Source organism: Silurus meridionalis, chromosome 13 (assembly GCF_014805685.1).
Source record: "Silurus meridionalis isolate SWU-2019-XX chromosome 13, ASM1480568v1, whole genome shotgun sequence".
In the NCBI taxonomy this organism is placed as follows: Eukaryota; Metazoa; Chordata; class Actinopteri; order Siluriformes; family Siluridae; genus Silurus; species Silurus meridionalis.
This window is the reverse complement of record NC_060896.1, coordinates 4,909,367-4,932,423: the sequence shown is the minus strand read 5'-3', so window position 1 is coordinate 4,932,423 and position 23,057 is coordinate 4,909,367. Positions and strand designations below refer to the sequence as shown.

The 23,057-nt window shown below is 40.0% G+C and overlaps 1 protein-coding gene across 4 annotated transcripts in view; it reads left to right on the top strand.

Moving 5' to 3' along the window:
• The window catches only part of LOC124396170 (BTB/POZ domain-containing protein kctd15), a 30,948-nt gene extending 16,009 nt beyond the window's left edge, over nucleotides 1–14,939 (top strand). For all 4 annotated transcript variants that reach the window (XM_046865201.1, XM_046865200.1, XM_046865199.1 and 1 more), the window contains 2 exons: nucleotides 3,235–3,540; nucleotides 13,638–14,939. In XM_046865201.1, the coding sequence (XP_046721157.1) occupies nucleotides 3,235–3,540; nucleotides 13,638–13,796 (465 nt within the window). In that variant the 3' untranslated portion in view covers nucleotides 13,797–14,939. The remainder of the gene's footprint in view (nucleotides 1–3,234; nucleotides 3,541–13,637) is intronic.
• The last annotated feature ends 8,118 nt before the right edge of the window (nucleotides 14,940–23,057 follow it).

The following is a 23,057-nucleotide window of genomic DNA, read 5'->3' as shown; positions in this document are numbered from 1 at the left end:
CCTCGCCTTTCTTCTTTTTCTTCATTCTCACTCTCTTATTCTCTCACACACATTCTGGATGTTTTTTCTCTCTCTTTTCTATTTACTTTACCTCTTTCATTTTTTACATCGATCAGGCATAACATTATGACCAGTGCAGTGAACAACACTGATTATCTCTTCATCATGCTTTGTCTTCATATCTCTTCTGTTAGTGGGTGAGATATATTAGCCAGCAAGTAAACATTTTGTGCGTAAAGTTGGTGTGTCAGAAGCAGGAAAAATGGGCAAGCGTAAGGATGTGAGCGAGTTTGACGAGGGCCAATTTGTGATGTCTAGACGTCTGGGTTAGAGCATCTTCAAACTGCAGCTCTTGTGGGCTGTTCCCAGTCTGCAGTGGACAGTATCTATCAAAAGTGGTCCAAGGAAGGACCAGTGGTGAACGGATGACAGAGTACATGGGCAGCCAAGGTTAATTTATGTACATGGTGGTCTGATCCAACAAACGAGCTCCTGTAGCTCAAATTGCTGAAGAAGTTCATGCTGTTCATGGTCGAAGGGTCACGACTGTTTTGACAGCAAAAGGTGAACCAACACAATATTAGGCAGGTGGTCATAATGTTATGCCTGATCTGTGTATATCTATAAATTAGCTGTTCAGCTAAAAAATAACTGAGATGGTGTCTCAGGTTTTAGCACTGGTTTATGCAGCTGAATCTCAATCTTGATTTTTTTTTTTAAAGCAGTGAAATATGTTCTTGGATTGACACCTCAGCAGAACACGAAGCTTAGGGTATTCCTTCCCATTGGTCTAAAGTAAGACTGACTGGATTAAGTGATGCTCAGAACGTCAGAGTGGTTAAAGGGTGGCTTCAGCTTTGTTATTAAAATGGCAACAGTATGAGGCAGAGGCTGAAGTATAACTCATGGGCATGAACAGTGCAAACGTTCTGATCTGTTTCGGAGCTCTTGCTGTGGTGTTACCTCATTTACAAAAGTAAAAGACAGATTTGCACTTGAAATCTCCCCCCAGCCAGAGGGCTTTACTGCAGTGTCATCATGCTGCCAGAAGATCTCTTGGAAAATAACACTTTGGCTCTCAGTCTCCCTTTGGTGTACTCCTGTATTCTTCTGCTGCTTTCTCTGCCTCGCTCTTTCCCTTTTACTCTCAATATCTGGCTGCCTCATTATTATGGCGCGCAAATACTCTGCCTGAATGGAATCTTTGAATGAAAGTTTCAGAGTCATTCTCTGGTCTGTGTTATGAGGTTTGTGTTGGAAGGAGGTGATTTACTCGGGCCCTAAATCAGATTTTATGTAGAATAGTGAGGCTGTAGATTGAGGCAAAACCTAGAAAAGAAGCACATAGACCCTACATAGACATAAAAACATAGACCCCGGCACTTTGATGCTGTCGTTCAAGTGAAACGTACAAAAAGACACTTTCTAAAATCTACAGTATCACTGCCTGACTAGAAAGCAAAGTGAAACAGCATCTACAATCTCATTAGCTGCAGACTTGGGATGTGCATCTCCAAAACTGAGACCAATGCGAATCATATCTCGATGCAGAGCCAAAGATAAAATACATTACAGATACACATGAAGTAGCTACCGATGCAATATGATTCAATAGAAAAAAGATGATGCTAAGCAATATGGTAAAGATATTTCACAATTTTATTTCTTTGGTTCAGACAGACAGCAAATCATGAATTTACTTAAGAGCCTTCTGACTTCTAACGCATGGTCTGTTGCAGGCCTCAATAGTGTGGATACGTCATATTCAAATAGAAGAAGTTGTGCTGAGAAAACGTGCTCGAGAAGCAGTTTATTGAGGAGAAATCAATCTACATAAAAAATATTGGTCACAAATGATTGGTCAGTTTTTATACAATAACAAGTATAGCGCATCTACTAATAATTATATTTATTCTTTATAAAGTATGGCACAATCGTGGGTTGTTGTCTTTGTTCTGCCGATTAGTTTTTGCATTTAGGACACTGACAAGGAGATCAGGTCACAACACTGGGTTTATTGAACAGTGTACATTAGCCTCAGCAGATTAAACAGTGCATCTTATCTCTCTTTCTCTCTCTCTCTCTCTGAATTAATTTATTTACATTTTAATTTAGAGAAATGCAACTATTAAAATGTCTATAAGTTCATGGACACCTTTTAGACCATAAGATTAGTATTTGCTTTTTGAAAATCCCATTCCACATTTAGTCTCCATTTGCTGTTATATTAACCTCCACTCTTCTGGAAAGATGTTCCACTAGATTTGTAGAGATTAGTGCTCATTCGGCCACAAGGGTGTTAGTAAAGTCAGGTACTGATGAAGATAAGGTGAGGAGGACTGGGGTGCAGTCAGCGTTCACATTCATGCCAAATGTGTTCAATAGGGTTTAGAGCTCTATAGCAGGCCACTCAAGATCTTCCACTCCAACCCATATCTTCACTGATGCTGGAACAGTGAAGGAAAAAATTTAATGCTACCACATCCAAAGACATCCTGTACAATAGTTTACCTCCAACCTGAACAATTTGTGGAGGAACCACATACGGCTGGTGTCCCAATACTTTTGTACATATAGTGTGTTTTTAACACACTAACGTTAGGGCCATTTTTTTGGACAAAATTAATTTTTACCCATTGCATATGTCCAAACAATAAGTCCTATAAAAAAATGACATAATTCTCTCCAGGAAGCTTTATGATGATCCCTAAAGCCTTTATGATAAGCTTTATGAGATTTTCCCTTCACATGAACCACGCAATTCGAACTCAATTATTTGTGCAATATTAATAAATTAATAGAGAAACGCAACATATCACGTATAACAAAAAAGAAAAAGGAATAAATGAAATGTAAGTTTCGAACCCTTTTTTTCAATATGTCATCTTTCTTTATTTGCCTTCTATTTCCTCGCTGGATCGTTTGTTTGTGTCAGACCTGAGCATTGCTCATAGACACTGCATGGGAATGCTGCTATCTGGACTCATGGGAAATTAAAGACAGGAGCAGGAGGGGCAAATCACTCCTGGCTAAATGCCCCGAGGATAGACAGGGGGATGTGGGAGGGGGTCACATGTCTGGGATTCAGGAATGCAGAGCGCACCACCGTTAGACCAGATTCACATAGGCATGTTGGCATCCATCAAAAAAGCAAGCAAAGATGTTTTGGATAAAAATCAGTGCTCCTTTTTTATGTTATATCTGTTCCTCTTGTTCCCCTCTCTGTCTTTGCAGGACTTTAACCTGCTGTATGAGGAGGCACGGTATTACCAGCTTACCCCCATGCTGAAGGAGCTGGAGCGCTGGAAGCAGGAGCGCGATCAGCGACGCTCGGCTCAGCCATGCGAGTGTCTGGTGGTGCGCGTGACACCTGACCTCGGCGAGAGAATCGCGCTCAGCGGGGAGAAGATCCTCATTGAGGAGATCTTCCCCGAGACAGGAGACGTCATGTGCAACTCGGTCAACGCCGGCTGGAACCAGGACCCCACCCACGTCATCCGCTTCCCTCTTAACGGCTACTGCAGGCTCAACTCCGTACAGGTATCACAGCCCCACCACCAGCACCACATCCACGCCTAGTCTTTACACACAACCAAACACGTGCTGTACCACTGACGAGATTGACAACACGCACCACGCATGATGTTGCTGCCACGCATCATACGGTCCATACGGGAGGAGGCTCGAGAGGCAGGTGGCATGTCTGAGCATCGTTTGTGCTCCTGGGATAAAGTCTGTTAGGTCTGTACAGCAGACACCTGCTTTCTCAGGTGTTTTATTATTGTTTAGGCGCATTCGCGTTTCGCTCGATGCGAGGAATATTAACGTTCCTACAAAAGCACAAATGTGGCTACAGCTACAATTTCAAATGTATTGAACAAAATGGGCTGTTTATTCATCATTAAACCTTGTATTTTTATGTTTTCAGACATTTCAGTGTAAATGAGCAAGTTTTGAGAAACGATGAGCACCACAATGTGTCATTTCTGTCCTGCTCATATCTGGGTGATATTAGCATTTCTAGTTAACTGTCTTTGTTTATCAGTTGTATGTTTGTCTCGTCTATTTGTCAGGTATTTTGCATTTGTGTCTGTAAAGAATTAATTCCTGTGGAAATCTTTATCATTTATTATGTGCATTTGCGTTTGGCACCACAGCTTCAAATGCAGTAGAGTGAATTTAGTTAGAATTTTAGTCATAGTGACATTCAGACTTCAGAAATGCAATAACGTGTAGACCTGGATTTACAGAAACTCTGTGAGATTTAGGAAACCATTGGTTACTTGTAAAGCTGGAAATGTGCAGGTTAGGTGTGTGTGTGTGTGTGTGTGTGTGTGTGTGTGCGTGTGTGCGTGTGTGTGTGAGTGGTGTTGGACTGATTACAAACTGAAGACACACAGCAACATATGGTGTGTCTGCAAACTGCATTACTACAACATTCATGTACTAGAGACACCATACACACACACACACACACACACACACACCCTTCAGCCATCCATCCTTGCCTCGATCAGCTCTTGACTGTTTTCAGTGCAAGACTGAGAGATGGACACCTCCAGGGAAAGTCGTCAGATTAGCGACAAACACACACACATCCTTCCCAACAGACACACACCCCCCCACACACACACTTGTATAGGACCAAGGAAACATACAGTGCACAAAACGCTTGTTTTCCTTCACAGACATGTTTTTTTTCTACATCTAAAAAAAAAAAAAAAACAGACAGACAGAATGAAAGAACAGAACCAGTGAAGAAAAAAACGGTATGCATAATTTACACACCCCTCCTTTTAAAGCCCTCACTCGTCTCAGTTTTAGAAAGACTCTAGCACCACACGGCCCCGAGCTACTCAAACACACGTATTGCATTTTTTAATGCCATACTTACAATTTCTCAAACAGCCTAAACCACTTCACACTCCTTTTATAGGTTTTTAAATGGGGAGTAACAGAATTAATTGGCCACATCAGCTAACAAACATTTCTCGCTTTGTCTCTGAGTTTTCCTTAAAAGGACGAGGAGGAGGTTGTACACCATTCACAGTAATGACAGAACACACACACACACACACACACAGTGTCACAGATGACAAACACTCTGACAGTCGTTTCTAAAATTGTTTGCAGATCATAATTTTGGGCCCTTAAATAATTCGATACTTTTCATAATAAAATATTCATTACATTTATGGATTAAAACTTTTCTGTGAAAGAAACCAATATTGGCAAATACACAATACACACAAAAGTCTGTGGACACCTGACCTTTAGATTTGTATTTGCTTTTTGAAAATCCCATTCCACATGTATTCCCCATTTGCTGTTAAATAACTCCACAAAGATGTTCCACTAGATTTGTGGAGATTTGTGCTCAACCAGACACAGGGATGAAAGTAAAGTCAGGTAGTGATGTAGGTGAAGTAAAAAGGCCTGAGCTCTATAGCAGGAGATCTTCCACTCATTTACATTACAGTTACATTTACGGCCATATTCATATCAACTTACAATTATCTTATACAACCGAGCACTTTAAGGGTTAAGGGCCCTGCTTAAGGGCCTAACTTGGTGGTGCTGGGATTCCAACTCATGACCTTCTGTTTAGAAGTCCAACATTTTAAACACTGGGCTGTGTCTTCCCTACCTCTTCCCAATTCAACCCATGTAAAGCAGATTTTCAGGGAGTTTGCATTGTGCACAGTGGTGTTGCCATGCTGTAACAGGTTTGGGTCTGCTAGTTCAGCTGAAGGGAAAATGTAATGCTACCGCTTCCATAAACGTCCTATACAATCATGTGCCTCTGAATTAGGGGAATATACAGGGTTGGTCAAAAAAGCGCTCTCACTGCTGCGGCCCGGGTTCGATCCCTGGTCAGGAAACCAACCCCAGCCATTAGGGTTGCACAAGCCTTAGTGCCGGTCCCAAGCCCGGATAAATGGGGAGGATTGCGTTAGGAAGGGCATCCAGCGTAAAAACGTGCTAAATCAAACACGCGGATGGTCCCGTGTGGCGACCCCTAACGGGAGTAGCCGAAAGAAAGGTTTACAGGGTTGGTCAAAAAGAATGAACCGATATCATGACTCATTGCTTCAGTTCTTAAGCATCAGTGACCATTTGAAAGAGGATGTATTTAAGTTGATGTGAGAACAATACTTATACTAATACTGGAGTTTTGTATTACTTTCCTCAATAAAATTTGCGTAATTTGTTTTCGAATCTACATCACATATGGCTGGAAAAGTCCGGTGTACCAATACTTTTGTACATCATAGTGTATTTTTAGCTATGATCCAGGATGCTTAGTTCTGGTGGTTATTTTGAACAAAATGAATAAAAGCCCACTGCATAGTATACTGAATACTATGAAATACTATGAAAATGTCATTTTAAGTGGGTGGTCTTTGGGTGCTGTAGCATTCAATTATCTCTTCACTTCAACTAGGGGACCCAAAACCTGTTCCTGCATGACAATGTGCACAATGTCAACCCCATGAAGATATGCTTTATGGAGGATCTCCTGCTGTTGAGCTCCAATCCCTATTGGAAACCTTCGGGATGACTTTTTTTTTTACCACACCGAAATCAGTACCTGATTTTGCTTACACCCTTGTGGCTGAAAAAGCACACATCTCCACAAGCACACTCCAACATCTAGTGAAACATCTGCCCAGAGGAGTAGAGGTAAAAAGTGATGCTCAAAATGCACATAATATTCATATGGTCAGGTGTCCACAATCCAGACAGACAGACAGACAGACAGACAGACAGACAGACAGACAGACAGACAGACAGATAGATAGATAGATAGATAGATAGATAGATAGATAGATAGATAGATAGATAGATAGATAGATAGATAGACATATCGTGACAGACATTAAGAGACAGAGAGAGATAGAAACATGCCAAGAGTACTACGGCTCAAGAGAGACAGAATAATATTTCTCCGAGAGAATTATCTGTAGGAGGAACAGAAAAAGTGAAGAAAGAAACCAGAGCGAGAGAGAGATTGAGTGTAAGAAGCGACGGATAAAGAAAAAGTGAGGATGGACTAACATATGTTGAGACAGTGTCCCAAAGCTGGAACTGTGTGAGCAGCTTCATACATCACTGTGATTGAGTACGGGGATCAGTGAGGATGCGATCTTTCCTCCATCACCATGACAGGAACGCAGCCTTAGAGAGAGAGAAAGCATGTCCCTCCTGACGACTCTGACACACACACACACACACACACACACACACACACACCTTTTTCTGGGCTGCTAAGGCACTGCTGATTAAAGCGACTTTACGGCCATGTCTCAGTCCACTAATCCAAAAATGCCAAGGGGAGACGCGTGTTTGTGTGTACGAGTGTAGGTGTACATGTGTGTGTGTGTGTGTGTGTGTGTATGTGCGAGAGACATTCTACTTGCTACTGATGCTGTGTATTCTTCCCCTGCATTTTTTTGGATTAGTGCGTGTATATATATATACACGCACACACACTAGAACTAAGAAAGGTGGATGACATTGTACTTGCTCCACCACACACACACACGCACACACACACAATAGTACTACTACTGTGAGGGGTGTGTGTGTGTGTGTGTGTGTGTGTGTGTCTAACTAAGCAGACTATTCTTATTATACAATCCCTAAGTACAAGGACACTGTGTTATTTCCAAAATTATATTTTTTAGCATGAATTTGGTTTTAGTTTGTATAATACATTTATTTTGTAAACAAACACTGTTCTGTCATGACAACATAGAGAACTGTCTGTATTACAGTTTTTTCAGTATTTTGATTGCAAGAGACTGGAAAGGATTCACACTTTTACTGTACTCTAATAGTGTTTTTTTGTTTCTTTGTTGTTCATTCATTTTCAGAAGTTGTAATTGTGTGTTTTGCTCTGTCTGTCACCAATTGAAGGTTCACGAGATTCACCTTTGACCTGTTTTATAGAACTGGTTGATTATTGGTTGATCTGATGCCGTAAACTCGCCTTCATTAATGACATTCAAGATTCATTTGAACAAATGATCAATTTAATAAACATTTACCAAAAAAAAAAAGTTTAATATAAATTGTAGATGACAGATGATAACTGGTTTAACCATTTTGCATTCAATGACTTGCGCAATGAACTGATGCTGAGATGTTTTTCGTGGTTAAAACTATTCATGCGAAACCAGTATAATATATTTTGATCATCATGAACATAAACAACTGATAATGTAGGAAACAGCAGACACTCATACACAATCGATTAAATTAATGTACAAAAGCATTCGCAATTTAATCAAAGCAACAAGAAAATGTTTTTATGATGTGCACAAGTGAATAAAAGACGTGGAGGTTGAACAAGTCGTTTTGAGAATTTCATTAGTGATCTGAGAAACGCTCCAAAGCAACTAAGAAAAACTGTAATATATATTCTAGAACACTGAAGACTGAGACTTCCATTTGTCACGATGTTAGTAGTCCTTATCTGAATTTACTGTACATCCACAGACTAGAATATTATGATTAATGACTTGGTTCTTTGAACCTCTTTCATAAAAATGAGCATATCCTTTTTCGAGTCATTTAGATCATTTCGTTTTTTCAGTCCTTTAATCACCTTTATATCATCTATAGGAGTCACGTGATTTAAAAAAACGTGTCAAAAGTTAAACTACTCAGTTCTTTTTCCTGTAAATAACCTACAGAGATTTTGTGATGCTTTGCACATGTGCGTCCAGTAGAAAATGCAGGAATCACTTTTTGAGATGACTCGTTCTTCTGAGTCACATCAAAGACTCGTTCAAAATGACCCACCCCTACTGCACACGACTGTGTCCCGCGTTGCTCGTCTGCATTGTGTGTTCCGTAATTGGTTTTGAAGTAGCATGCCTTCGTCTCCGCTCGACTCCAATTGTTTCCAGTACCAGACGCAATAAAAACAATTAGGCAGATTTGTTCGCCGGAGTAATCAACACTGAGTGTGTACATGTGTGTAAAACGGTTACTGGTCCTTGTGTGTGCGTGTAGATTTGTGAGAGCAGGATGCTTGGACAGGTTGGATCATTACTGCTCTATTTAAACGCAGCATAAACCGTCTGCTGTGGAGGAGAGAGAGTCTGTCTCTGTCAGCAAGATCGAGAGAGACTGTGTGTGTGTGTGTGTGAGAGAAAGAAAGAATAGCAGAGAGAGCAAAGAATCTTCACAGAAAAAGACACGGAGAGCAGAGCTGAACTTTCCAGCTTTTCTCAGTTTCTTTGGAGCGTTTCTCCGATCAGAAATGACATTTTTAAAACTACTTGTTCAACCTCCACATCCTTTAGTCACTGGTGCACATGCTAATGCTTTTTTACATTCATTTAATTGATTGTGTACAAGTGCCTGCTGTTTCTGACATTATTGTTTATATCATGTTGATCAAAATATATTATACTAGTTTCACCTGAAAAGATCTTAACCCTTCAATTGATGAATTGTGCAGTTGAATCTTAAATTTCCCTAATAAAGGCGAGTTTACGGCATCAGACCAACCAATGATCAACTAGTTCTCTAAAACAGGTCAAAGGTGAATCTCGTGAACCTTCAAATGCGACAGAGCAAAACACACAATTATATTGTCTAAAAATAAACAACCAGAAATTATTGAACACCATTTCAGTACAGAAAAAAAAGTATGAATCCAATCAGTATAAATCAAACATGCAATCAAATAAATATGTGTACTGTTGAGATTCATAAACGCCGTACAGAAGATATTCATCCTCGTGCATTTTCAATCATTGTGATCCAAACCGTAGTTTATATCAGGAAATACTAAAACCGTGTGCTGTCACAAATTAAACATTTTAACAATCTTGTTTGTAAACAATGACAGAAGGACTTGTTATTCTGATGGCAATGAGATGTTCATTGACACAAATACTTCTATGAGGTGGACTAAGGATTTTGAGAAAAGTACAGGCTTTTGTATGAAATCCATTGTGTAGTGCTGTTTGTACGCATTGTTTCGAGAAATGCACTCGCTGATTCACAAATATTAAGAATGATCCGTGAAAACGCTCCAAAGCAACCAAGAAAAACTGTAAAAACAAAAGAGAGCTTGTCTCCTCAGAAAATCTCCCAAAATCTATCACCAAAGTAAATACTAGAATACTTCCGAATCATATAACTCCATATGAACTCTGTCATAATCAAAACTCTGTAAAATGCTATAACATCTCATCATACTCACCTTGATCTTGGCATAGAATTGAACAGCCAAAACAATAAACAAACAAACTCCTAATAGTAATGGACTTGAAATCGCGATTTCCATCTCAGTCATTTTCTATTAGCGTTTCGAGTGGAAACGCAGTGCCTGAGTCGGAGACTTTTCCGTGTAGATGTTCTGAGTGAATTATTTACCACATCACTCCAAATCCTAACCCAAGTTTCAGCCAGTATAACAGTGTAAAATTATATTGATAGGCATTTGTCTGTGCTTTAGTGGGTTTGTGATGGATACATTTACTTTTTTGCTGTTGATCTACACACACTAATGCAAACAACCAAACAAAAAGCAGAATTTGTGCAAGTTAATTTAAAATCATATTTAAAAAAAAAACAGAAACTAATCCTTGATTTAGATTAATATTTAGACCTCTGGCTGAAGGCAATCCTGTTTGCTTTGATTATCCTGAGATGTCTCTAGAACTTGACTTGAGGCCACCTGTAGCAAATTCAATTGATTAAATATGATTTAGAAAGGCACATTCCTGTGTGTGTGTGTGTGTGTGTGTGTGTGTGTGTGTGTGTGTGTGTGTGTGAGAGATCCCACAATTCACAGTCCATGTCGCACCAAAGCCAAGCCATGACATTCAGTCTTCATAGCCCCCAGTAATTCAAGACCTAGACCTTGGCAAGGGTATTCAATTACTTCTAAAGTTTTGGGAGCTCCCAGGAGCAGAGTTGATGCTATCATCCTGGCATGGAGGAAGTTAGTAACCCAAAAGGACACTTCTTGGAGATGCTGATCCACCAAAATCAGGTCTTTGGTCAGGGAGCTTAATTAAAACCAAAATAGAGCTTTGAAAGTTCTTCACAGAAATGGGAGAACCTGCTTGGAAATAGAACAATCCCAGAGGTGATCCATCAATCTGGCCTTTATGGTACAGTGTCTAGAGAGAAGCCGTTTTGAGTTTAGTAGGCAGTTCAGTAAGAATTCTGTATTGGTTTAATGAGACCAAATTTGAAGTTGTTTAACTACACTGAACTTCAAGTGCTGATAAAGTATAGTATATAGTATAAAGTATAGTCTAATACGGCGAGATAAAAACCTGAATGTTACACCTTGCAGCATGACAACAACCTGATGCAATCTGGTAACACAATGGCTTCTGGACAGGTCCTTGAATTGTCTAGACAATGTCTAGCCTTTAATTACAGAGAATATGTGTGTATAGACCAGTGCTGGACAGTAAGAAAGTAAATGTATTTCGTTACAGTACCTAAGTAGTATCTGTATAATGTATCTGTACTTTACTGAAGTATTTCCATTTGGGGAAAATTTTACTTCAACTTCACTACATTTCAAAATCTAATATCTTACTTTTCAGTACATTTTGAAAAATCAGTCGTTCATTTTTATTTATGAGGATTAAAACTTAACTGCTCAAACACACAGCGATCCACCAATCAGGGTCGAGCGCTCACTCCATTTTAAACTTGTTTTGATTGGCGCTTGGTGTATCTACTTATCACCAAGTTCAGCATCAGAGCATCAGATCATCAGCAAGCAGAAGATTTAAGAGGAATAAATGATGGAGAAACTCCTGACTCGAACGTTAAAAAGAGGTTTTGGGCTCATGATCATTTTAATAGATTTTAATCAGTGTTTGACTCATTAATATCATTTTATTAATAGATTGCTGTGAACCTTTCCACATGAACTGAGTTGATTAAGTAAAGAGTATTGCGATTAAAAATGATAATTGGAACATTCTAGCCATAATACATCACAGTACTTTGATACTTACATTTTTTACTTTTACTCAGGTGAAAGTTTAAAGGGACACTTTTACTTTTAACTGAGTCACATTTTACCAAGAGGAGCTCTACTTTAACTCGACTACATGCTTTGTGTACTTTGTCCACCAATAGTATAGACCATCAATTATCTGCCCATCAAATCTGAGAGGATCTGCTATGAAGGATGGAAGAATCTTTAAAAATCAGTGTGTACAAAGCTTAGCGAAGGGATAAACCTGCTGCTTCTGCAAAAGTACAAAATAAAGGGTCTGAATCATCATGTCAGTGAGAAGGACTAGAAACTTTCCATGATTGGTTATTGTTTGATTACTAACAAAGCCAATGTAATAGGTTCATATATTATATATCAAGTGTGTTCCACATTTTAGGAGCCCAAACCCCTCTTCACTTTCCTGCTTTGTCTAATAGCCAACATTGTGTGGTTTTTAAGCTCCCATTGCTGAACAATACACATACATGTGTTGATCTGCTGTATCCGATCCTGTGGGATTAGGGGGAGGATTTACTCCCACTCGTTCATTCCTCATCATTCACAAACCTCGCATTCTCATCTGGCTGCATGCTGACTCGACTCCTCTCATCCACGCTGTAAATCAAATTAGCGAAAGATTTGGCGCATACTCAGGGTTGCCATTCCTGAAAAGCAAGACAAGACTGCAAAACATTTACATTTATTTATTTTGTGGATTCTTTTATCCGGAGCCACTTAAAGGGCTGGCAGGAATTTAATCCAAACATAAATGACATCGGACACGAACGCTCTGCTCCACAGTGTCTCCGATTAGCCGCCGCATTGCGTTCGAGTAATTTGTATTTTCCGTCGAATGTTTGAAAACGGATGAAAGGCCACGATGGGAACACATTTCCATATGTTCGGATTTAGGTTCTTATTTCTGCTATAGTTTCTGCTGTAATGTTTTTCACTCCAAGGACTAATCATGATAAATGGCCACAGATTGAAGAGTTGAAGAGGGTCACAAGGGTCAGTCAACTGGGAAAAACTGTGTATTTCTTCCAGTAACTTCATACAGTATTAGGGTTATATGTGACGATCTTCAGCTAGCTAGGATCGGGTTTGTTTTAAATTGGACATTGACTTTGTCAAAAAGCACAGGTAGTCCCAGAGTCCCAATGATCCGACTTACGATTTTTCGATTTTTCGATGATGAATGTTAAAATTTTCGGGCGGCATTTTAACCTCCAAACGTTACGATGTGATGCTGCCAGGATGTGCGCATTGAGACGTCTTACTGTTAGAGCGCCGATTTCTTTCTGGTTTTGTTTCAAAGCGCAATGTTAGCTCTTGTCTCTCTTCTTTTTATCTACGTTGCCAGCCACTGAAACAAATTGATGCCACATACATATATACTGTAAACTTTATACAGTACTGTACTGTACATTTCTCTGTTTTGCTAAATGATGTACTGTAATTTGGTAAATTAACAAATTAGTAACCAATTAGTAACATATTACAGTACACTAACACCATACTGACCACCATTCTTTACGACTACTGGGTAGGCCAGGCCATGTCTCGACTTTTCAAGTTATAATGGTGTCATATAAATTTCTATTTATAACTTTTTTTTTTGTTTTTGTTTACCCTCCCTTCCCTGCAGGTGCTGGAGCGTTTGTTCCAGAAGGGCTTCAGCGTGGCGGCGTCGTGCGGGGGCGGAGTCGATTCCTCCCAGTTCAGCGAGTACGTCTTGTGTCGTGAGGACAGGCGGAGCCAAAACATGAACACGCCCCTCAGGATAAAACAGGAGCCGCTGGACTAGAGACGCTCGCTCAGATCACTGACACAGACTGATCTGCCCTGAGACCCTAAGACTTACACATACACACACACACACACACACACATAAACATAAACATATATACACATTTACAGATGTCCGCCTGGTACCCGAAACGGAATGTAACACAAAACACACAAGAACAACCCCAAAGAACCGGAAAACACAGCACAGGCAGATCCTCACTCTGAATAATGGCACTCCATCCGGCCAATAAAAATCCGGTTTCTCTCACAAGCTCCCTCCTTCCGTCAGTGAAGCGAGCGAGGTGTATTCAGGGATGCCCTGTTTTCTCTACCGCCTTCTCTAAACGCCGGCAAAGTGCCACAGTAACACCACAGAGAACGCTACGGTGCAGTAAACAGACTCTGTTCTCAGAAGACCGTCCAAAAACAAAACTATTGTCTCATGTTATTGTTGTTTATAAAATCTAAAAAAAAGAACACTTTATTATTTGTCTGCCACCATGATGTATACAGTCCCCAATGCTACAGTTTTTATGTCCTTTTTTTTAATGTCTCTTTTATTATATGAAGGATGAACGCGAGTCGTGCTCACGTGAAAAGCGAGTCGCTGCTTCTCTGAAACACTCCCGTAGCCCGAGGCGGCGCGGTTAACACACCGCGCACTGTAATGAATCCCGAGCCAAGAGAAGGCCGTTTTGTTTAAACAGAGCTGCAAGCAAACACGAGTATTACTAAAGCTCATTTCCTGCAGCAGGCCCAGGTAACACAGAGCCTCGTTGTGTGTAATACGACTCTCACAACATATCGCTGAACATTCATCTGCAGCATACGCCAGCGTGTGTTCAGAAAAGCAATGTTGGAGTAGTTGATATTCATCTCGAACTTTTTCATGATCCTAGTCCATTCAGACCCACCGAAACAGTCGAGCGTATCAGCTCGAGTACTTCAGTACATACATCTGCACTTAGACGGACACAGGGCTCAGCTTTGAGCCGTGCCTGCTGGCAATTCCAGGGAACAGGAAACCCCATGCAGAGCTAGCATAGCGCACCATGGACCATAGTGAACGCAACCCGAGTGCTAGTAGCTCATTAATCGTGAATACATTACATTATTGTTGTGGTTATTAAATACGGTGTATTAAATTTCTTTCTTTCAAGGTAGTGTGTGGTAGCTGAATTCCTCACTCTTTTCACAGGTTTGGATGAGTAACAATGCGTTCGCTTCTCAAGATCCTAATGCACTCACAGAGCTTAAAACCTACAGCTGGGAAAATGTGGTGTTTTTTATTCTGTAATATTCGGTTAAGGTTTCCTGAAGAGAAACTCCGATCTATAATCAGGAGAAATTACAAGATGTGGATCATCAACGTGCAGCCAATCAGAACAAGGCTCTACTCGCCTGTCAATCATTTGACTTTTTACCTGAAAGTGCTTGAGTTTGAGGATTTGTAGATCACAGCTAACTGCTGACTGAGGCCTTAAATAAAGGGAAACACATTTCTGACAGGATTCACACTCTGAAAATATATCCTGGTCCTCTTTGGAATGGCAGAAGATCAGCTAATGTTTCACTGAATCGTTCCCCATGATAGTGTGGGATATGTGGATCTCATCTGGACCACTTTATGATGATTGGCAAACTGAAAATATAAAGGGTTGTTAGTCTGATATCATTAAGGTATTTTATTCAAAAATGTATTATATGGCCAAAGGTTTGTGGACACTTGCATTGTGTGTGTGTGTAAAATATCTCATTTTGAATTAATTAACTTTACTATATGAATAAATTCAAGTCTGAGAAGGTTTTCCATTTAGATTCAGCTACAGGAGCATTAGAGTGGGTTTGAAATCCAGGCATTGTGCAGGACACTGGTTCTTCTACTCCAACTTTTTCACAGGGACATCGTTATTCTGGAAGGGCATTCCACATTGATCAGGCATAACATTATGACCACCTGTCTATTATTGTGTTGGTCACCTTTTGCTGCCAAAACAGTCGTGACCCATCAAGCATTACCAGCATAAACTTCTTCAGTAGTTTGAGCTACAGGAGCTCGTCTGTTGGATCGAACCACACGACCAGCCTTCGCTCCTCATGTGCATCAATGAGCCTCGACTGCCCACGACCCTGTCGCCGGTTCACCACTGTTCCTTCCTTGGAGCACTTTTGATAGATCAACATATAAATGTAAAGGTCAGGCGACCATATACACTATATACTAAATCTTAACTGTTTCAATGTCTTACTGTCTGTCTGATTGTCTATCTCTCTTTCCCTTGTCTCGTTTGCTCCACCTCTTTATTTCCTCACTCACACTATTTCCACACTGTTTGTTTCTTACATATTCCACTACTTTTACCCAGAACACTTTTTGATAAAAAATACACCCGTTTCGATTTGCCTCATCGAATTTGAAAAATGTGTGTGTGTGTGTGTGTGTGTGTGTGTGTGTCCTTGTTTTAGACTTAAATCTAAAAAATACTCATTAAGAAGTTGATTAGTTTAATTAAGTCCAGATCTGTTGGCTTTAGAGCTGCATTTGTTGAATAAATGCCAGTTGATCGAGAGAGAGAGAGAGAGAGAGAGAGAGAGAGAGAGAGTGTCTGTGTGTGTGTGTGTGTGTGTGTGTGTGTGTGTGTGTGTGTGTGTGTGTGTGTGTGTGTGTGTGTGTGTGTTGGATCTGATAGCCTGGAGCAAAGTACTGCCCCCTGTAGGGAAGCCTAATCAAGCCAGGCTTTGTTCTGATCCAGCGTTGACTCAGTCTTCTCATCCCATCCATCACACAGAATGATCGACCACTCCTTTCATGTGCGAAGGGTGGTGTGTGTGTGTGTGTGTGTGTGTGTGTGTGTGTGTGTGTGTCAGAAGCTATAAGAGAAGCAATGCCAGTGGAGATGTTCCACCCCCCACTGTGACACACCACCATAACCCACCTACAGGACCCCTTGAGTTCATATATACACACACACACACACACACACACACACACACACACACACACACACACAGACAGAACCCAGAAAGTATAAAGCTACACCACAGTTCTGCACTGTATTTTGTCCAATTCAGCAGAATGTATATTCATAAACTGTAACAAAAATTCGAATTGATTTTCCTCTTCCTGTTTTTCTCACATGCTGTAGAACATTGCAGCAGCAGAACCTGCACCAAACCAAACTCATTTCAATTGTGTCATTCATTTTAAAGACCTAACTGTGAAATAATTAGACCATTTACATCATGTTATTCTGTCTATCACACCTGTTTACGCAGTGTGATGCCTGAATCGTGAACCATGTCTCTGGTTATCATGAGCCACTCCCATTACAGAATATTAATCAGTAACCTCCATCAATTATTGAGTAACTACAGTGAAAGTTCAAGGAACTAAAACATATGGAGTAATAATATTGAGGAATGTTAGGCTCAACCCGACAACCACTTCAGACCTTTTAACACACTGACGTTATGATTAGTGCAGAAGCACAGATTATTTTGAACTAATCAAAACAACCAGCAATATTCAAGACACCTGAATTTCCCAGTCGTATGTGGTTCTTCCCAAAGGCACACAATTGTATGAATTTGGGATGAATGTGAACACTGACTGCACCCCAAGCCTCCTCACCTCACCTACATCAGTACCTGACTTTACTCACACCCTTGTGTCTGAATGAGCACAGATCTCCATAAAATCTAGTGGAGCATCTTCCTAGAAGAATGGAGGTGGAGTAGGACGTTCAAAAAGCACTTGATTTTCATGGTCAGGTCTCCACAAAGTTTTGTCCATATACTGTAAACACTGCTTTATCCCTAGTGATTATTTCTTTCATTGTTTAAACAGTTAAAAAACTTTAATGTTTAAACCAAGAACTGCTTGTAAATGTGATGAAAAAACACTTGGGTCCCCCCCTGAAGATTTCAGCTTTATGCTGAGAGAGAATTGGGACTATGTGAAGTGGTAGCTCAGTGATTAAAGCTCTGGGTTACTGGTCAGAAGATTGGGGTTCCAGCCCTGGTATCACCAAGCTGCCGCTCTTGGGGCCCTTAACCCACTGTGGTTTAGGGGTGCTGTATCATGGCTGACCCAATGCCCTGTTCCCAGCTTCCTAACATCACTGGGATATGCAAATAAAGAATTTTATGTGCTGTAAAGTACAAGTGACATGTATAAAGCACCTTTCCTTCCTCCTTTCGGCCACTGCACAAAGATCTTCGCACCTGATTCCCAGATAATGAGCACCAGTATATAAAGTCTCATATTTGACCTTCATGCTTTTTTGTCATCGACTGTTTTTCACTCGTTTATGCTCACGTCCCTACATCTCCGTTCACACAAATTTCTGCACTTGCCTCCTCTTCTGAGGATTTTTTTCTAAATGAGTCAAACCAAGCTAAAACATTTGCAACTATGTGGCAGACACCTTTTATCCAAAGCAAATCATGTCAAGAGTTATCTCATTTATACACCTGAGAGTTGAGGGCCTTGCTCAAGGGCCCAGCAGCGGCAATTGATGGTGCTGGAATTTAAGCTCATGGCTGGTCATAAATCCACCATTTTAACCACTGAACTTCCCAAATGTTATGTAAAGTGCTGAAAATATTTTTTTAGATCATGCCAGTACTCCCAAAGAAAGAAAGTGCTTTATACTGGTCACATTACAGCACAGTGAAATTCTTTATTTGATGTTAAGAAGCTGGAGTCAGCGCGCAGGGTCAGCCATGATACAGTGCCCCTGGAGCACAGAGAGTTAAGGGCCTTGCTCAAGGGCCCCAAGAGTGACAGCTTGGTGATACCGGGGCTTGATCCCCAACTTCCTGCTCACTAACAGAGAGCTGCATTGGGATTGGGATCCCACAGGTCCCGCAGGACCCAATGAAAGTCTCATGGGAATGGGTGGTTTCGTCTTTGTCGTGGGCGGCCAATCATATAAAGCGCAAGGCCTGCCAATCCCGCAGATCCCACTAGTTGTAATGTTTTGTTTAAAAGTTGTTTATAAGTTGAGTTTTTTAAGGTTAATAAAATAATAATTATAAAAATCCTAAGTTGTTTGTCATGTGTGGGGCTTCACATTAGCATTATGTCTGCAAAACATCTTTACCTTAGTTTATGTCTGTTATTATTCTGTAAATTAATCCCAAACGTTTGGATAAATTTTTATGCAATCTTTATAAACATTGACAGAATGTTTGCAGGAGAAGGCGGGAGTGGATACAAAGAATGCGGGAGCAAGCGGGACACGTTGTGGAAGCAGGACACACGTTGCGGGAGTGTGCAAGAGCGGGACACACGTTGCATAAGCGGGACACACGTTGCGGGAGCGGGACACACGTTGCGGGAGCGGGACACAGGTTGCGGGAGCGGGACACAAATTGCAGGAGTGAGACACACGTTGTGTAAGCAGGCGGGAGTGGGACACAGGTTGCGGGAGCGGGACACGTTGCGTAAGGGACACACACGTTGCGGGAGCAGGACACACGTTTACAGACCCGAGCGGGGCTCTAAAGGACATGTCCCTGCTGTTTGTACCCGACTCTTCACTCTTCAAGCAATCAAGAACGCAGCACTCAAAGCAGGTGTTTTGTTTAGTAAACAGCTCATTTATTTCTTTACAAAATAGGTACAAATACAGAAGTTTGTCGTTTTTGATTTTTTTCTTCTTCACACAAACAGGAAAAAAATTCCAGATATGTACAGAGTTTTACCAAAAATAAGGTCGTTCTAATAAACACATGGTCTTGTAAACAATATTTACAAATTATTCATCCGTTGAAACGTCGATATTTTGCCAACATCAGTAATACTTTCCTAACTTTAATCCTCATAACATTTTGGCTAAAAAGCTGGAGTAGAAATGTCCTGCTCGAAAATCGGAAACCATAAAAAATAATTATTAAAATCGTCACAACCGGACATATAGGTTAATTTGTGCTTTGTTTTAAAGTACTAGCGTTTGTTCTTAGACTGTTCCCGTAATCGAACCGCGTTGAAACGTGGTAGATGTCAATCCCAATGAGCAACAACGACATTGAAATAATAATAAAAACTTCCCTTTTACTGCAATACTGGCGAAGGTGCAGAGCTGAACACAGCACATTGCTGAAATACATTAGTAACATAACATCTCAGTATTTTATATATATATATATATATATATATATATATATATATATATATATATATATATATATATATATATATATATTCTCTTTTTTTTATATTTTTAAATCAAAGAAATAGTGCTGTTTAAAAAAATGTGTAATAAAAAAACTATGAAAAAAATTCTGACATTGCCTGTTAAAAAAAACATTATAAATTACAAAGCAATAATAACAACAAAACAAAAAATAAAATAAAATGTGCATAGAAATAAAGCGCTCTTTTTTCAGGACCAGACTGAATGTAGAACCGTCAGAGACTCGCAGCGAAATCTGTGGTAATGACATTTGTTTGAGCGTGACGTCGAGGTGAAGTTAAAAAAAAAAAAGTATTTTTTATACACAAACCTTTAAATTCGACTTTATAATTCAATTCAGTGCAAAATACAACTGAAGAAAAAAAACCAGCGGCTCTGACATCATGAGTGTGTGAAAATGTGTGTGTGTTAAATAAGAGCTACAGTCTTCAGGGGTGATGAAGAGAGGAAATGTGATTTCACTATCAAAATGCGTTCATGAGTATCGCTGAAAAAACAACAATACAGCCAAAAGATTGTGAACACCGGACCATAAAATGTGCTTTTTGAACATCCCGTTCCACATTTAGTTTCCATTTCATGTTACAATAAACTTTTCCAGGAAGATGTTCCAATAGATTTTGGAGTGTGCTTGTGGAGATTTGTGCTCATTCAGCAAAATGCGTGTTAGTAAATTCAGGTAGTCAAGTCAAGTCAAGTCAAGTCAAGGTAGTGAAGTAGGTGAGGTGAGGAGGCCTAAAGTGCAGTCAGCGTTCACATTCAACCAAGGTGTTCAATAGGGTGTAATAGCTCTATAGCAGGAGATCTTCCTCTCCAACCCATGTAAAGCAGATCTTCATGGAGCTGGGCTTTGTGTCATAGTTCAAGTGAAGGAAAAATTTCATGCTACAGCATCCAAAAATATTCTATACAATTGTGTGCCTACAAATTTGTGTAACAGTTTGGGGCAGAAAAACATCTGGCTGGAAAAGTCAAGTGTCCCAATACTTTTTTTCCGTATAGTGTAGCTTTGGATAGCAGAAATCTCAATTAACATTAACATCTGGTTTTAGTGAGTGAGAAAACCATCTTCTGTTCATTTTCTATACAATATAAAGTCTGGATTTTTTTCTTTCTTCTAAATAAGTGCTACAAAACAAAAGCTGAACTTCAGTGAGCAAACTTCTAGAACCAGGAGAAAATTTATAATAATAATCACTCAACCAATTACAAACACAATTTCTAGCTTAGTGTAAATGTAGACGATTAGCTAAGACCTGATTACGCTAGAATGTAGCTAACAGGTAAAGCTTGTAGTGAACCTTATTAGCAAAATATTTATAGCTAAGTGTGCCAGGTAATGTCAGAAACTACATTTCCCATTGAGACATAACTTTTTACCATGTCATTTGCCCGATGCTAAACTGGTGGTTATATAGCTGCTCTCTATATTAGGCTCATAGCGTCTGGTGCACTAAAATTCAGACCGTGTCTCGGTTCATCGCCTCTATTTGGAAACAAAACAGAAAAAAATGGCTGCCTCGATGTCGTAAAGTCTGAATCGTCCGGTCTAACGAGTCCAATATGTGTTTTTTTTAAAGTCTAAAATAGCTGCATGGTGAATCTGCAAATCGGACGGTTTGGACGTGTTTACACTGATGAGGACGTCGTGGTGAGTCAGGAGTGGGACGCCTGGCAGGACGTGACGAGCATGTGAACGTGTGACGGTTTGGTAACAGCATGTACATTTACTGATACAGTGTGAGCTCAGTGTCGGTGCTGCTGTAGTGCACGCTCGCACTTCCGAACTCCAGGAGGTGGAAACATACAAACTGTGCATTTATAAATACACTAACGTAGTGAAATTACACGAGGGAACTGAATACACTGGAATATCAAAATTCAAAACACTGGGAAAGATTCAGGACTGGGTTCAGGAACCGGCGTTCGTTTTCTCATCGTTTTGTTCTTAATTCAGTGGTTCTTCAAGTGAGAAATATTGATATGGCAGGTAAGGCTTTATATGTTTTTTTCATTATTATTTATTAATGCTTTTCTCTATCACACCAATCAGGCATAACATTATGACATTATAACATTATGATCTCTTCATCATGGCAAGTGAACATTTTGTTCTCGAAGTTGACGTGTAAGAAGCAGGAAAAATGGGCAAGCGTAAGGATTTTGTGATGACTAGACGACTGGGTCAAAGGAAGGAACAGTGGTGAACGAAGGGGAGTGAAGGCTGGACCGTGTGGTCCGATCCAACAGACGAGCTCCTGTAGCTCAAACTGCTGAAGAAGTTCATGATGTTGATGTTTAATGGATCAGGACTGTTTTGGCAGCAAAAGGGGGACCAACACAATATTAGGCAGGTGGTCATAATGTTATGCCTGTTCGATGTATTTTTAATCTAGACCCACAGCGGATGAGGTCTTCAAGATTCTTGACAGTTATCTCACAGAGCACAAGCTGAAATTATGTAATTCTTCTTCTTGACTTGCCATTTGAATTTGCTCTGTTTTGCACAGACTGCAAAGTGACAGTAAGGTAAAGTAATAACTACACTTTTATTTTTGATCTTGATGCAATTTGATGTTATTGGTTAGCACTTAGCATTTTTTCGTGGTTACGGCGGACAGAACCACTTGAGAACCACTGCTTTAACTGAACTCCGATTTGGTAAAAAGAACGATAAGATTTTTAATATATGCTTCCTATAGATATGTTCCCCAAAATCCTTGACTTTATTCTTCCTTGCTGAACGAATCACATTTAAAAGGTTCATAAAATGTATACTTTTATGTTGAATGTTCTGAATACGTTCAGTCAACTCCATTATCAATTACAGGCACCGTGCAACACAACGAGCACAAAGACCTGCTGGATCTTAAACAATATTTTCCACTCCAATATTTTGTAACAGAGATGTTTACTCGGGTCGAAAGTCCAAGCTTTAAAGCAGGCCACTCAAGGTCTTCCACATCATCCAAACCATGTAAAGCATATCTTCATGGAGCTGGATTTGTGAACATTGACATTGTCATGGTGGAACAGTTTTGGGTCTCCTAGTTCAAGTGAAGGGAAAATTTGATTCT